Source organism: Bombina bombina, chromosome 5 (assembly GCF_027579735.1).
Source record: "Bombina bombina isolate aBomBom1 chromosome 5, aBomBom1.pri, whole genome shotgun sequence".
In the NCBI taxonomy this organism is placed as follows: Eukaryota; Metazoa; Chordata; class Amphibia; order Anura; family Bombinatoridae; genus Bombina; species Bombina bombina.
The window spans coordinates 719709237-719725935 of record NC_069503.1 but is presented as its reverse complement, the minus strand read 5'-3'; the positions used below and the strand labels follow the sequence as shown (position 1 = coordinate 719725935).

Genomic DNA, 16699 nt, shown 5'->3' with positions numbered 1-16699 from the left:
TACCTACAATAAAACCTAACACTACACTATCAATAAATAAATTAAATACAATTCCTACAAATAACTACAATTACATAAACTAACTAAAGTACAAAAAATAAAAAAGAACTAAGTTACAAAAAATAAAAAAATATTTACAAACATAAGAAAAATATTACAACAATTTTAAACTAATTACACCTACTCTAAGCCCCCTAATAAAATAACAAAGCCCCCCAAAATAAAAAAATGCCCTACCCTATTCTAAATTAATACATTTAAAAGCTCTTTTACCTTACCAGCCCTGAACAGGGCCCTTTGCGGGGCATGCCCCAAGAAAATCAGCTCTTTTGCCTGTAAAAAAAAACATACAATACCCCCCCCCAACATTACAACCCACCACCCACATACCCCTAATCTAACCCAAACCCCCCTTAAATAAACCTAACACTAAGCCCCTGAAGATCTTCCTACCTTGTCTTCACCATACCAGGTTCACCGATCGGTCCAGAAGAGCTCCTCCCATGTCCTGATCCAAGCCCAAGCGGGGGGCTGAAGAGGTCCATGATCCAGCTGAAGTCTTCATCCAAGCGGGGCAGAAGAGTTCTTCCATCCGATTGAAGTCTTCATCCAAGCGGCATCCATCCGGAGCGAAGCGGCAGCATCCTGAAGACCTCCACCGCGGAACATCCATCCTGGCCGACGACTGAACGACGAATGACGGTTCCTTTAAATGATGTCATCCAAGATGGCGTCCCTCGAATTCCGATTGGCTGATAGGATTCTATCAGCCAATCGGAATTAAGGTAGGAATATTCTGATTGGCTGATGGAATCAGCCAATCAGAATCAAGTTCAATCCGATTGGCTGATCCAATCAGCCAATCAGATTGAGCTTGCATTCTATTGGCTGATCGGAACAGCCAATACACCTAACACCCTAACATGAACCCGAGTCTAAACACCCCTAATCTTACACTTATTAACCCCTAATCTGCCGCTCCCGACATCGCTGACACCTACATTATATTTATTAACCCCTAATCTGCCGCTCCGGACATCGCCGCCACCTACATTATACTTATTAACCCCTAATCTGCTGCCCCCAACATCGCCAACACCTACATTATATTTATTAACCCCTAATCTGCCGCCCCAATGTCGCCGCAACCTACCTACATTTATTAACCCCTAATCTGCCGCCCCCAACATCACCGCCACTATTCTAAATTTATTAACCCCTAAACCTAAGTCTAACCCTAACACCCCTTAATTAAATATAATTTAAATAAATATAAATAAAATTCCTATCATTAACTAAATAATTCCTATTTAAAACTAAATACTTACCTGTAAAATCAACCCTAAGATAGCTACAATATAACTAATAGTTACATTGTAGCTAGCTTAGGGTTTATTTTTATTTCACAGGGAAGTTTGTATTTATTTTAACTAGGTAGAATAGTTACTAAATAGTTATTAACTAAAATAAATACAAATTTACCTGTAAAATAAAACATAACATATGTTACAATAACACCTAACACTACACTACAATTAAATAAAATCCCTACATTAAATACAATTAAATAAATTAAATTAGCTAAATCACAAACCCTCCCACTAAATTACAGAAAATAAAAAACAAATTACAGATCTTTAAACTAATTACACCTAATCTAATAGCCCTATTAAAATAAAAAAGCCCCCCCCCCCAATAAAAAAAAAACCCTAGCCTAAACTAAACTACCAATAGCCCTTAAAAGGGCCTTTTGCGGGGCATTGCCCCAAAGAAATCAGCTCTTTTACCTGTAAAAAAAAATACAAACAACCCCCCCAACAGTAAAACCCACCACCCACACAATCAATCCCCCAAATAATAGTCTAACTAAAAAAAACTAAGCTCCCCATTGCCCTGAAAATGGCATTTGGATGGGCATTGCCCTTAAAGGGCATTTAGCTCTATTGCTGCCCAAAGCAACCCACCCAATACACCCTTAAAAAATCCTAATACTAACCCCCGAAGATTCATTTACCGGGAGAAGTCTTCATCCAAGTGGCAAGATGTCCTCAACGAAGTCGGTAGAAGTGGTCCTCCAGACGGGCAGAAGTCTTCATCTAGACGGCATCTTCTATCTTCATCCTTCCGATGCGGTGCAGCTCCATCTTCAAGACACCCGGCGTGGAGTATCCTCTTCAAACGACGGCTTCTTCGGAATCAATATCTCTTTAAGTGACGTCATCCAAGATGGCGTCCCTTAGATTCCGATTGGCTTATAGAATTCTATCAGCCAATCAGAATTAAGGTAGAAAAAATCCTATTGGCTGATGCAATCAGCCAATAGGATTGAGCTGGCATTCTATTGGCTATTCCAATCAGCCAATAGAATGCAAGCTCAATCCTATTGGCTGATTGGATCAGCCAATAGGATTGAAGTTCAATCCTATTGGCTGATTGCATTAGCCAATAAGATTTTTTCTACCTTAAGTCTGATTGGCTGATAGAATTCTATCAGCCAATCGGAATCTAAGGAACACCATCTTGGATGACGTCACTTAAAGAGATATTTATTCCGAAGAAGCCATCGTTTGAACAGGATGCTCCATGCCGGATGACTTTTTAGCAATTTAGTTATGAGTTTTATGCTACAGCGTTGTAGTGTAAAACTCATAACTACTGACTTTAAAATGCGTTAGGAACCTTGTCGGTAGAGGCTGTACCGCTCACTTTTTGGCCTCCCAGGACAAACTTGTAATACCAGCGCAATGGAAGTCCCATAGAAAAAAGGCTTTACGAACTTTACGTAAGTCGGTTTGCGGTAAGGCCAAAAAAGTGTGCGGTACACCTATCCCTGCAAGACTTGTAATACCAGCGGGCGCAAAAAAAAGCAGCGTTAGGACCTGTTAACGCTGCTTTTTCACCATACCGCAAAACTCGTAATCTAGGCGATTGATAGTTAAGGTTTTATTTCTAGAGGCATCATAATGATACGCAAGAAGCTGTCTAAATACAGGCCGCTTTAAAGTAAAAAAAGGAAGAGACATACTTCTTGTAATATGGACTAGACTATGTGGCTTTCTAGGCTCCTCATCTTTACAAAGGCCCATAATGTAGCGAAAGACTTAAATGTGTGGTTCCTAATATGAGAAAAATATACTAAATATCAAGCTTTTGCAATCAAATTCAGGAAAAAAAAAAACCTCCGACCATTAGGCTATCTAGCATACATAGAAAACCATTAAACATCTAATTACTGAATGAGAGAACAGTGAAATAACTAAAGCACATGGTACAAAAGCTAGCCCCAATTTCCCTTATCTAGCATCAGACATAAATATATTCATTAATGGTAATTCTTAAGTTACATAAAGACTTATGGACTATCCATCAGAGTCTCAACCATGCATGCTGACTGTATAGCAACTCAGTCGACATACTATTACGTTGTAAATATCATCCTATGCCAGATTTGGTATGTAGCAGTAGGATAGGCACAACATTGAGCCATGTATGTTCCAAAGAATAATTTTCACTAATACAGTCATCTGTAAAAAATATAGTATCAGCCCACAGTAGGATGGCCTGTAAAGGTGTGTTACAAATTAAAATCCAATTCAAGTCAATCTGGGATCTAAAAGCCAAAAAGTTCACTGAACTGTCCTCCATATCTGCAACCACCAACTCCGCTGTAAAATCAGCGTAATCGTTGCTGATGCTAGAATATGCCTGCACTCCAGTTTTATTTACTACTAGAGGCTCAGTGTCTAGGTGTTTTATAGCCTCCTGTTGATATAGATGTTCTGCTGCAACAGCCTGTCGATTAATTAAGATGGTAGGTGGCTTACGCTGGGGCCCCAAAGCGCTGCCACATTCTTGTGAGGCACTAGCAGGACCGGCAATAAAATCCTCAGTAAGGTCTACAGGAGATGGAGGGTTGAACACAGCCTTTAGAACTTCCTTAAAGTGATGTGCATCCAATAAAGCGCTAAGTTCCCTGAATATATACATAAGGTGTTTGAAACCCTCTGCATTGCTCCCAAGCTCCATTTGGACCTGCTCTTGCTCGGATCTGATAATTGATACGACACAGTTAGCTCCATTGAATGACCATTCATAGGTATTACTCTTGGGGTTTCATGTGGTATATTTTTAGCTCTCTCTCCCCTGAGTTAACAGTTCCAACCTCATAAGAGATTATATCAACATTATGTAACGTTACTTACAGGAACTGAACCCTCCTGTAAACCATCTAATATAGTTAGAAGTAAAAAGTTGTGGTGTTGTAGATATTCCTTGACTGCACTTCCAGCTGTGTGCAAAACTGTATATAATGGACATTTATGTCACTTAATTCAAAACAGATTGGATAGTAGTTGCCATCCTGCAGGTACACTGTCCCCTTATTGTAGGCTCTAAATCTAGGGTTGCCGATTAAAAACAATGACTCTTGTCAAAATATGTCCGCCTCTGGCCACAGCATGACCGCAGTGTCTCAGATATGTCAGCCGCTCTTAGTGTGGGCACTAGACAGTCCTCTCGGTGGTTACAGGGTATTGTGACAAATATCACAAAGCCAGTGGGCAGCACCATAAGCAGTTTAATGGTTTAAAGGCAGTGTTCATAGTAGCTTAGTACAGGAGCTGTCCATGCGACCGTTCGCATGCCCAGCTGACTCCATCCCACTTTAGACTTGTTCACCAACCAATGGTGCAGCCAATAAGGACAGTTACCCTGACACTGTGCAGTTGCTCATGATAAGGGCTATTATCCCATGTCATGTAAAATTGTGCATAAGAAGAGAATGCAACACAGTAAAGTGCACTATGCAAATTGATGGGCAATGCAAGGAGCCACAGCATCTAAGCAACAGGATACATTTTTGAGGTGCGTGTCACTAGCATTTGTGAATCAAGTCCAATCCTATACCTGTTCTTAAAATGAAATGGAGTTAAAACAAATAAATAAAATAAAATAACATATATATAAATATATATATATATATATATATATATATATAAACAACATTATAGATTAACAGACCTATGCACTGTGTTTTGAACCCTTGAACCTGGTAGTTTTAAAAGCCAATCAGCACACTACTGAGCTATGCAAGCTGTTAATGTATTGTATATAGAAGGAATACTGAACACATTTATCCATTTGTCTTCAAATGTCCCTTGAAGACTTCCGGCTTTCTTTTGTTACAAAGTTTTGAGCAATAATTTCAGCAGTTTTGTCATAAAATACTATGATGTCCTACAAAGCATTCAAAATCGGCAATTATTTCCCAAGCTTTTACCTCTAAATAACTACTTAAAGGGGAAGTATACACCAATTTCCATTTAACTGCATTTGTAATAGACACTACTTTAAAGAATAATATGCATCGATACAGATATACAAATCCAGTATTAAACCTTTTCAAAACATACTTAGAAGCTCCCAATTTAGAACTGTTGATGAGATTAGCCTGGGTCACCCACTGAAAGGGGCTGAGAGCAGAACCTCCCCCTCTCCCCTGCATATGAAAAGACCCTTTATACAAACAGAAGCAGTCTGAAGTCTGTATACATCAGTATACATCTACAACTTTGGAGCTTGGGTAGGAGTCTGAATATCAGCACAATGTTATTTAAAAATAAGCAAAACTATACATTGTTACAAAAACACACCCAGATGGGCTATATAAATGGATCATCCACAAAACATTTATGCAAAGAAAAATCTAGTGTACAATGTTCCTTTAACATATTTCCATTTGTTGTTAAAATTGTAATAAATCTTATAATAATATATTATTTCTAACGTTAACGGTTTCTGCATTGCCATGAAGACAAATTAAAAAGTTTTGCAAAACGTTAGCTTCAATATTAGACAAGCAACACATTTAGGCTCTCATAAATGTATCAATAGTAAGGTAGCATGATAAACAAAGAACACATTAGAGCACTGGTTTTCAAACCTGTCCTTGGGCCATGTATAGAGGATATCTGAACTAGAGCACAGGTGAAATAATCAGCTGATTAGTAAACATGGTTATTTTACCTGCTCTCATCCAAGGTAATCCTGAAAATTTTGCCTGTTAGGGAGACCTAAGGACACGTTTGAAAACCAGTGCATTAGAGGTTACAACAACATAAGACACAAGGTTTAGTGCAGCAACCTGAAAGTAGTGCTGAGAGCGAAACTGACAATTCTGATGTAGATTCAGACCACATGAGTGGGGATGAACCTAATGACACAACACCTAGTACATCTAGTACCAGACCTAGAAGTTACAGTTCTGCACAATCTCTAACTTCCTCCACCTCCTCCTCTGTGTCTTTTTTGTCCACCACACCACAGAACACAACACAACCAGTTACACAGACCAATCAGACCAATACACAGAACAGAGGCAACAAAAGAAAGTTCTCTGGCCCAGTAAGGCAATCAACAAGGAGAAGGGAACTCCATTCAGCAAAATAAGGATGAACAAATGAGAGTGATCAATCTATCAGACCATATACTAAGTGAAACACACAAATCAGTACTATCTAAAGGACTATCTTTCTGCCCTGTTAACTCTCTCAATAAATTTGAATTGATTAAAGACATACATTTGTTCTCTAGAAAAATGCTACTTAAGAAAATGTATGCATATAATCCAAATATCCTTAATGCAGAAGATTTAGCCACAGCTGATATATTATGTGAATTGTCAGAAAGTAGTATGGATACTGATAATATTAATTTGACACCGATACACCAAGTTTGGAAGTCAAATGTTAAACCTAAGTCGACATATGCCCCATCCTTATCCTTATCACCTGAGATACAAGTGTTTTGTAAAATGGTTTGCCAAAAAATCGAACAGATACCTATATACAATGTGAATAACAATCTTAGCAGTCCGGAAATACAAGCTTTGAGGGAGATTGAATCATGGCAAGATATATTGATTAAACCATCAGACAAGGGTGGGAACGTGGTCTTGTGGCCACGACAGATGTATTTAGATGAAGCCACAAAACAATTGTCTAACAATTCCTGTTATAAATTATTAATATTCAATCCCCAAAGTTCTTACCTCATACAATATAATCGAATGATTAAAGAAGCATGGGAGAACAATATACTCTCCAATTCAGAAAAAAAGTTTTTGATAAAAGATAACCCCAAAATTGCCACACTGTACTTTCTACCGAAAGTACACAAAAATTCACAAGTACCACCTGGTAGACCTATAATGTCTGGAAATGATAACTTAACTGAGAATGCAAGCAAATTCATAGACTTAAGATTGAGGGAATATTTAACAACATTACCATCATACGTTCGTGACACGATGGAGGTCCTACAAATGGTAAAAGATATTGAACTAACAGACAACATGTGGTTAGTTACAGCGGACGTGGAGTCCCTATATACCAACATTAGACATAGGGATGGCATAGAAGCCATTAAATATTTCCTGGCCTCAAACAGTCTAGAGAATGAAGCACATAATGCTTTCATAATCCAGTTGTTACATTTTATTCTAACACACAATTTTTTCACATTTAATGATAGGTACTATCTTCAAACACAGGGTACCGCAATGGGTACTGCCTGTGCACCTACGTATGCCAATCTATTCCTTGGTTTTTGGGAACGTTTCTGTGTATTTTCAGACACATTACAAACGTATACTGAACATATACCCCTGTGGGTAAGGTTCATAGATGATGTCCTGTTCATCTGGGAGGGTACATTTGAAGATTTACAACTTTTCATGTCTAAACTCAATAAGAATGAATTAAACATAAAATTGACATATTCTGCTAGCCAGCAGGAGATATGCTTCTTGGATCTGAAATTGTTTAAAAACAATGATGGTATTATCAACACCACAATTTACAGAAAGGAAACAGCAACCAACACTCTCTTGCATCACTCGAGTGCTCATTCACCAATCACCCTGAAAGCAATCCCATATGGTGAGTTCTTGAGGTTGCGTCGGAATTGTACAAGTAAAGAGATTTACATAACAGAGAGTGATGCATTATCACAAAGGTTAATATCACGAGGATATAGCAAAAAGTCTGTAAAGAGAGCCAAATACAAGGCACTAAAAGTTTGCAGGGATGACCTATTGGTTCCCAAGGAAAGAAAAAAAAGCTGAATCCTGCCCAAGGCTAATAACCACATATAATCCCCAGATGAGACATGTGACAAAAATTATAAATGACCATTGGCAAATACTACAGAATGATGAAACCCTGAAACCTCTCATTGGAGAAAGAGTATCACTTGGATACAAGAGACCAAATAATCTTAGGGATAAATTGGTATCTAGCCATTTTGTGAGATCTGCAAAAAAACAACATAAGGACCCAGGCATGTACCCTTGTGGAACGTGCTCTGCATGCCAATATGTGTGGAAAATCAAAACTCTGACTGACAAAACTGGTAGGGTCCACAAAATACCCTATCACTTCTCATGCACTACAATTGGAGTAGTCTATGCACTACACTGTTCATGCCAAATGTTCTATGTTGGCATGACTACTAGAGAGGTAAAAACAAGAATTTTGGAACACTGCTATAATATTAAAACAGCTCAACGTGATCAGAGCAAGGGCAAAAAAATAACCTCAGTTGCCAAACACTTCTTACTGCATCATGAGAGCTCTCCTAGAGATCTGAAATTCACAGTGATTCAGAAAGCATCCCTTGGCATTCGAGGTGGCAACATAGAAAAAGTACTGTTAAAAATGGAATGCAGGTGGATCTATTTATTGAACACTGTTAAACCAAGTGGGATGAATGACTACAATAATTATTTTGTTTATTTGTAAAACTTTTTGCTATGAGTCATTAGATGTTATGGCTAATATAACTGGTCCAGTCCCATGTGAACCGTGTCAAAAATTTGAATATGAGATCATCAGTTATTAAAAAACGTAGGCTTAAAGGCCGCAATGTAACTAAACAATTGAATTAACACTCTACTGTACTTAGGATCCACATGGGTATTAATTTTTACCTATTAATCACTTCACATGTGAGTTTGTATATAGTATAATAATCACTTGAGTATGATATAAGGATTCGATATCCCTTATAATATCTATTCTCAAATACACTATTTTAAAAGTGTCATTTTCATAATAAGTATATATTCACCACATTGCCATTAAAGTGGTGGTATGTTGTGACTTTAAGAATAAACCGCACTTTATGATTTTAGCACAAGAGTATTATGTTTTTTGTTTTCTAAGATCACACATTTTGGTTCGAGTGATTAAGTAGTTTTTTCAATATAAGTAATAAATATTAAGATTGGGCACACTCACTTACACCCCAACAGCATTAGAGTACTAGCACGTAGAAATTCACATTAATTAAATTTAAACATACATATTTTCCTTTAGATTATAATTTTCTATACTCAGTTGATCCTCGGTTGTAAGTACATTATTCTCATAATCTCAATATTCTCAGAGATATGGATTATGTATAATTTTCTAAAAATTCTTGATTCATATTATGCTTTATCCATCTAGCAAAAAGGATTTGCCAGTAGGATCGTTCAAGATATCAGTAATTTCAGAACAACAACTTCTACCTAACATTGAATGTAAGCCAATATTATTTGCTAAAAGCAAACAACTAGTTTACAGTATATACGGATATGAACCGTGTAAACTGTGACCAGCAATAATAATAAAAATAAGTAGTCAATATTATCATATAATACTTATCATATAGATATGCTTGAGCATAAATCTCACAATTGTCATGCTAACAAATAAGAATGTAACAGTGATTCTCCACTGTTATGTAATTTAACAAAGAGCAATAATAGACTTGGCAAGCTTGAGAATAATTCATATGCTTCTTACATAAATCTTATCAATTACAAACTGATCAATCTGAAAGAAGGATTGTAATCTCTGATATATATTTTACAATCGCAAAATCTAATCAATAGTACTGTACACCAACAGAGCTGCAATCTGTTCACTTCGTTGTTTACAATAATACTTAGCAGTCTGATCATCCAATCCCAGTACTCCAAATCTACACACCCACTATAGGTATGACAAGCGCGTTGTAGATTGGTGTTGCCTCTGTGACGAATCAAGCACACACCTTTTCTTAGAGTTTCTCCTACGTAGGATAATAACAAGACTGACAGGAGAATCAGCCAATCGCAAGGAGACAACTCCCAATCCGGTATCCAATCCGGTGTTAGTGGTGGGCATTCAGACTGAATATAAGACGCTGAGTAGCAGCGGCCCGCACCCCCTCTGAGGAAGCGTTCGTGAAACGCGCGTCAGGGGTCCGATAGGGGCAGCTTTGTCTCTCCTATCGTCCGTTTTTAACTTTGCTTACTCTTGTGAAAATTATGTACTAAGTAGTTAATAACAATATATCCTCTTATCCTTTATTATATATGTAAAAGTAAAACAGCCCTCGGATTGTAAGGGCTTAGTTAACTTTAATTTACCTGGATGGAGGATATTTGATAGTGATATTTTGACTTAAAGGCTATTATGCAAACCACAGAGTTTAAGTGGTTTTAATTCACAGCTTCTGCTACTGTATGAGTGTGAGTTCCTTAGTTGAATCAATAAACTATAATGTGTGAATGATTGGGAACGATTTTATTATTTTTTGGGAAACCTTATGATATAAGTAGAGGAAAAGTGTGAATATACATAAGTGGATTTACTCTCTCTTTATAACTTTGTTGTACTCTCAGTTGCAACTAGTTTGTCTAGTTGTTGTTAGGTCTCTCAGTGAGTAATCCACTCCTAGTTTTGCCTTCTTGTAGAATCCATAATTCTAGTATTTGAATAATAAGTGAAATATGTAAATTTGGGCAAAACCTGGCACTATTTTTATAACTCTACTCCCCCCAACCCCTTATCTCTAAACAAGGTTTATTGGCTCGGTTAAATATGGTTGTTAAAACAACAAAATGACAACCAGTTTTTTAACAGGAAGTAGATTTATTGGTGAATGTTCAATCCAATGCACATAATGAGTAAGTAGCAAACCATCTTAACTAAGGCTCAAACTGAAGCCTCATCCGATATCAGGCACATAGGTGTCGCCTTTCTTAAATAAATAAATAAATAAATAAATACCATACCAGCTAATTAGCATGCAGTAGAAGAAATAAAACATAAATCATTTTATAAAGTTCCTAATCGCCCACATTTTACAGGACCGTTCCAGCTTGGGAGCTCTGTGCTTGTACCCCTTCTGCAGGACTTCACTCCTTATAAAATATATGTGTCAAAAAGTAAAACAGGGTTAGCACCTAGTCATACCCCCAGACTACCTCATTCCTGCCCACAGAACAAGGGCCCTGCAAACACACCGCCTTGACCGGCCCTGTTCCCTTATTAAAAAAGGATGATCTTCCTGGAGTCATTCTGTAGTAATCGATGACTCCAGACTAGTCATCAGAAGCCATCCTGAAGTATGCCCACAGGCCAAAATATTTAAATGAGATGACTCTAGAGTTATTCACTGGCTGTTCATGCTTGTGAAGTAATCAATAAGGTAATCTGCTAATCATTCTGAAGTCATAACCCAGAATGTTTTACCTTAGTTGGTGACTTTACAAGCCTGATGTTGTCTAATGATGTGCAAGTGACTTCTAAACTAGATTGATGATCATCAAATGACTCCAGGATGGTCTCTGAAGTAATCGTGTTTGTCTTGGGTTAGCATCAATGGGTTGTTAAAACTCTGCTCATAGCTCTCCTGCTACAATTTAAAATGATAATTTATTTCAAATTAGATTCCCACAGATGTAGAATTTTTTTTATTTATTTTTTTAACCATAACAGTGCTTTTATTTTTTAAATTACATTTTTATTACCTTAACTGAACTGGACCTTACAAAAAATAGGTCACGCTAGTAAAATAACATCTGAGTTGTAACTTTAATACAAGCAACATTGATAAAGATCTGCCATATGAGTGCAGGTATATTTCTCAACAAAATGTGTCCATATAGATCTAGCCATACCTGTATTTTCATGCTTGTTAAAATAAATTGAACAAATTGAGGTGACTTGCAATTTCAGCATATAAATGTGCATTATACTCCAACTAAAAACTCAGTGTGACATGTGCTTGTATATTTCCATGAAAACCATATGAAACTTTGCAATTGTTATTTATTAAAATGTTTAAGGGAAAATATAATTACTGTAGCAGGGTGCTCTAATGATTTATTTTTTTCAATGTGTAGCATATGTAGGTGCATATCTGTACAGCTGTCGATCTGCATGGGTTTTAAATATCTGTTCTTGGCAATAGGACTACATCTGACTGAGGTGTAAAAAATTGCAAACCCGTATTGCTTCCTGCAACAATTAACACCTATGTGGTTGTTTTGTGTATGTGACAACACACGTGCACTACTTCAGCCATAGTGTGTGATGTTGCCTAGTGGATGCCTGTATTTCTGTATACTTGCATCTGCGCTATATCGCCGTAGAAGCATATTCTGTAATTTGCGCGGTCTATACTAGTATACGTGGATCACAACGTTAAAGATAGTGAAATAGAATCTGCTTTGAACATTCTAAATTAGAATAACTTTAAGTGATAATACAGAAAAGAGTCTCTATAGTGACCTTTGTACTCAGATAAGATTTATGAAGTTGAACCATTTTGCTATTATTATATGAAAATCTGGAAAACAGATGGATATTCAATTAGTTTAAATACAATCCGCCTCATTAAACATTTTTTCCCTTGAACTTGAAAAATATTTATATGCTCTATTCCCAAATGCTCAGTTAGAACAGTGTGAAATGTTGGCAAAATGCATTATTTTGGTATATCAAAGTCCTTCCTAGTATATAAGCACCATTCCTGTGGAAATATCACAACTGCTGCATTTCATTTTCCTTGAAAATGTACTCTTGTGTGGTTATATGTGTTACAAGCACAGGCCAACTACCTCCTCTGATTGCTAGCCAAGTAAAGGCAGAAGTTGGCAGAGATAATGAGTACAATGAGGCTCTGCCAGTTCATTTAGTCTTCTAACACTACAAAGGAAAGCAAAAACTATAACATTGCTAAAGGGATACTAGACCCAATTTTTTTGTCTTTCATGAGTCCGATAGAGCCTGCAATTTTAAGCAACTTTCTAATTTACTCCTATTATTTTTTCTTGGTTATCTTTATTTGAAAATGGGGGAATCTAAACTTAGGAGCTGATCCATTTTTGATTCAGAACTCTGTATAGCGCTTGCTGATTGGTGGCTACATTTAGCCACCAATCAGCAAGCACTACCCAGGTGCTGAACCAGGAATGCCCCTAAGTGTTACATTCCTGTTTTTCAAATAAAAATACCAAGAGAATAAAGAAAATTTGATAATAGGAGTAAATTAAAAAGTTGCTTAAAATCTCCTGCTCTTTCCGAATCATGAAATAAAAAAATTGGGTTTAGAGTATCCCTTTAATGTTATCATACTTGATTTATTTGTTTTACTTCTTTAAAAAAAAAAGGGTCACTACTATATTTGTATGCATGCTGTTAAAAAGACACCTGTCCTGTCTGACCTAGTTAATAAGAGTCATTTCATTGCTAAATATGCCAGTGAATCAGCATGTCTAGATATATACTGTGTAATAGACCAGCTGTTACCTAGAAACTGGTGTATGATATTTTCTCCTTCCCAGCTATCATTTTGAGGCTTTCAGATTTGTTTACACCAGGCTGCAAAAACTCAAATAACACAATGTCTTGGGTACAAGAAAGCTAAAAATGAGCATGAGACATTTGCATATAAATATGTGTTCAACCCCTGCAAATGAATTAAACACATAGTTAAAGTCAACTTCACATGCAATGCACTACTGGGAGCTAGCTGAATATATATGGTAAGCCAATGGCAAGAGACAAATGTGTAGCCACCAAACACCTGCTAGCTCCCAGTAGTGCATTGCTAGATATGTACAAAAGCTTTTCAACAAATGATACCAAGAGAACAAAGTACGTGTAACTATAGAAGTGAATTAAAAAGTGTCTAATAATTACATACGTTTAATTTTGACTTTAACATCCGTATAACGACATTTTGGTTTTCCAAGTACAAACATCCACATAAGGATGTCCACAAGTTCAAAGCATTACAAATACAAGCAGATATGCAAAACAGAACTTGCCCTTAATAAACTCTTAACAGGAAACATATTTTAACAATAGTAATAACGCTACAACTTTTCCTTGTAGCAATGAACGGTCAAGATAGTCTTTTATTCAATGGTTTATAATGTCTATCCTAGACTATGCAAAAACCATTATATGAAACATCACTTAAATACACAGCTGCATGTCTGAAAACATCAGCATTTTCCAGCAAGATAAGCATTTTTACAGCAACACTGACACCACGTGCACAACAAATACATGTATGTCTAATTCATTTTAAATGCTACCCATATTATATTTTTTATTTAAATAGTACTTTCCAAATATGTAAAATTCAACATTCATCTACAGCTTCAGTTATATTGCAGTATTTTTTACAGCAATAAAACAAATATCAAAATCTGAAGAGGACAAATGAGAAGCGGAAAAAAGAGAGGATAGGGAGTGGAAAGAAGAGAGAAGAAAAGAAGAAAAAGAAAGGAGAAGAAAGGAGAGAGTGAGAAAGAGGAGAGAGACATACTGTACATTTAAAAAAAATATTTACTGTGCTTCATACTATGGTGATGGAAATTGACACACAATGTTAAATGGTCTTTCCCTCAAAACAAAAATTCTGTCATACAAAAGAAAAAGCAGCAGTTAAACATGTTTGAAAATTTGAGATGGAAAAAATGTTTTGTTAAAACCGACATTAAAAACCCCTTGAGTTTGTGCAAAAATGTGTTCCACTCTCACTAGACAGAACAAAAGGCCAAAGCTGTAACCTGTTATCAGAATACTGCAAATTGACTAAACCAGCTATTTGATTTGCAGCTTTTTGCAGGTTTGAGAAAGCCATATGGCAAAATATGCTTCAGATCTTTTTGACCACCACACATACCTTATTTGAGTTGTTATTGATGGTAATGATCTGATGTATTTTTGCAGTGTTTGGATACTAGACCCCACAAGTTTTATTAATTGCTGACACACTACTGAGTCTTGATAGTGGCAAATCCCAGGTATTCTATTGAGAGTTTTACTAGTCACTAATAGGTATTAGAATAGGGAATATTTTCGTACCTTTGTATGTTATTAAAAGTTAAGATCTATTTAGCCATTTCCTGGAACACGTGGGGTTGAGTTGCATAGATGGATAAGTGAGTGCTCTTTCAGGTGCCTCTTTTTTCTTTTCTTTCTTGTTGTATATAGAAGCATTTGCAGGTCAGAGGATTTGCATTTTGGCCTTTGTATGATTCAGATAGAGCATATCATTTTAAACAACTTTGTAATTTATTTCTGTTATCTAATTTGCTTAAAGGGACAGTCAAGTCCAAAAAAAATGTCATGATTTAAATAGGGCATGTAATTTTAAACAACTTCCCAATTTATTTTTATCAGCAATTTTACTTTGTTCTCTTGGTATTCTTAGTTGAAAGCTAAACCTAGGAGGTTCATATGCTAATTTCTCAGACCTTGAAGGCTGCCACTTATCTGAATACATTTTGACCACTAGAGGGCATTAGTTAATATGTTTCATATAGATAACATTGAGCTCATACACGTGAAGTGACCTAGAAGTGAGCACTGATTGGCTAAAATGCAAGTCTGTCAAATGAACTGAAATAAGGGGGCAGTCAGCAGAAGCTTAGATACAAGGTAATTACAGAGGTAAAACATGTATTATAACTGTGTTGGTTATGCAAAACTGGGGAATGGGTAATAAAGGGATTATCTATCTTTTTAAACAACAAAAATTCTGGTGTTGACTGTCCCTTTAATTCTCGTGGTATCCTTTGTAGGAGGAGTAGTAATGCACTACTGGGAGCTATATATTTGCAGCCACCAATCAACAGCTTCTAAGCCTACCTAGGTATACTATTTAACAAAGGAAGCAAAGAGAATGAAACCAAATTAGATGATAGAAATAAATTGGAAAGTTATTTAAAATTGCATGTTTTATCTCAATCATATAAGAAAAAAAAATGGGTTTCCTGTACCTTTTAACTGATGTTTATTTAGGGAGTTCGCCTAATGTACCAGTATTTCTGAACTCCTGTCCCCAGCTTTAAAAAGACACAGAAGACAAAATTAAACTTTTATGGTTTAGACAGAGGTGAAACATTTTTTTAAAAAAAACTTTCCAATTTATTTCTATTATTAAAATCTGGCCTGTTAAGAGTACGTGAGTACTGGAGATGAAAACCAATGGTATAGAACTCAATAATACTGTGCATTTTTGCAGCAGAAATTACTTTAGTTGACCACTTTTTATAGCACTTACCAGCAGACGTTTGCTTAAACTTTTCACTTTTCTTCTTCCTCCATTTCCAAGGCTTAAAAAGTTTTCCTAAAGTGGCAAATTTACTCCTTCGCCTAATAGGTGGTGTGTGGGTCCCGGGCACTAAAGATTCGGACCGCATTGCTGCCAGTCTTTCTACTTCTTCAGCTGCAAAAAACAAAAACATATATAAATCAAACCTTAGCAAACAACCTCATTTGTTCTATTTTATTTAGCTGAAGCAAGAAACAGTAAGACACAAAATATTAGCATATTTCAAATGGATTCATGAACATCAGGATAATTCACT

At 36.4% G+C, this 16699-nt stretch overlaps 1 protein-coding gene across 2 annotated transcripts in view; it reads right to left on the bottom strand.

Moving 5' to 3' along the window:
- PHACTR1 (phosphatase and actin regulator 1) overlaps positions 1-16699 on the bottom strand; it is a 723510-nt gene that overhangs the window by 328999 nt on the left and 377812 nt on the right. For both annotated transcript variants that reach the window (XM_053714748.1, XM_053714747.1), the window contains exon 2: positions 16393-16557. In XM_053714748.1, coding sequence (XP_053570723.1) covers positions 16393-16557 — 165 coding nt within the window. The remainder of the gene's footprint in view (positions 1-16392; positions 16558-16699) is intronic.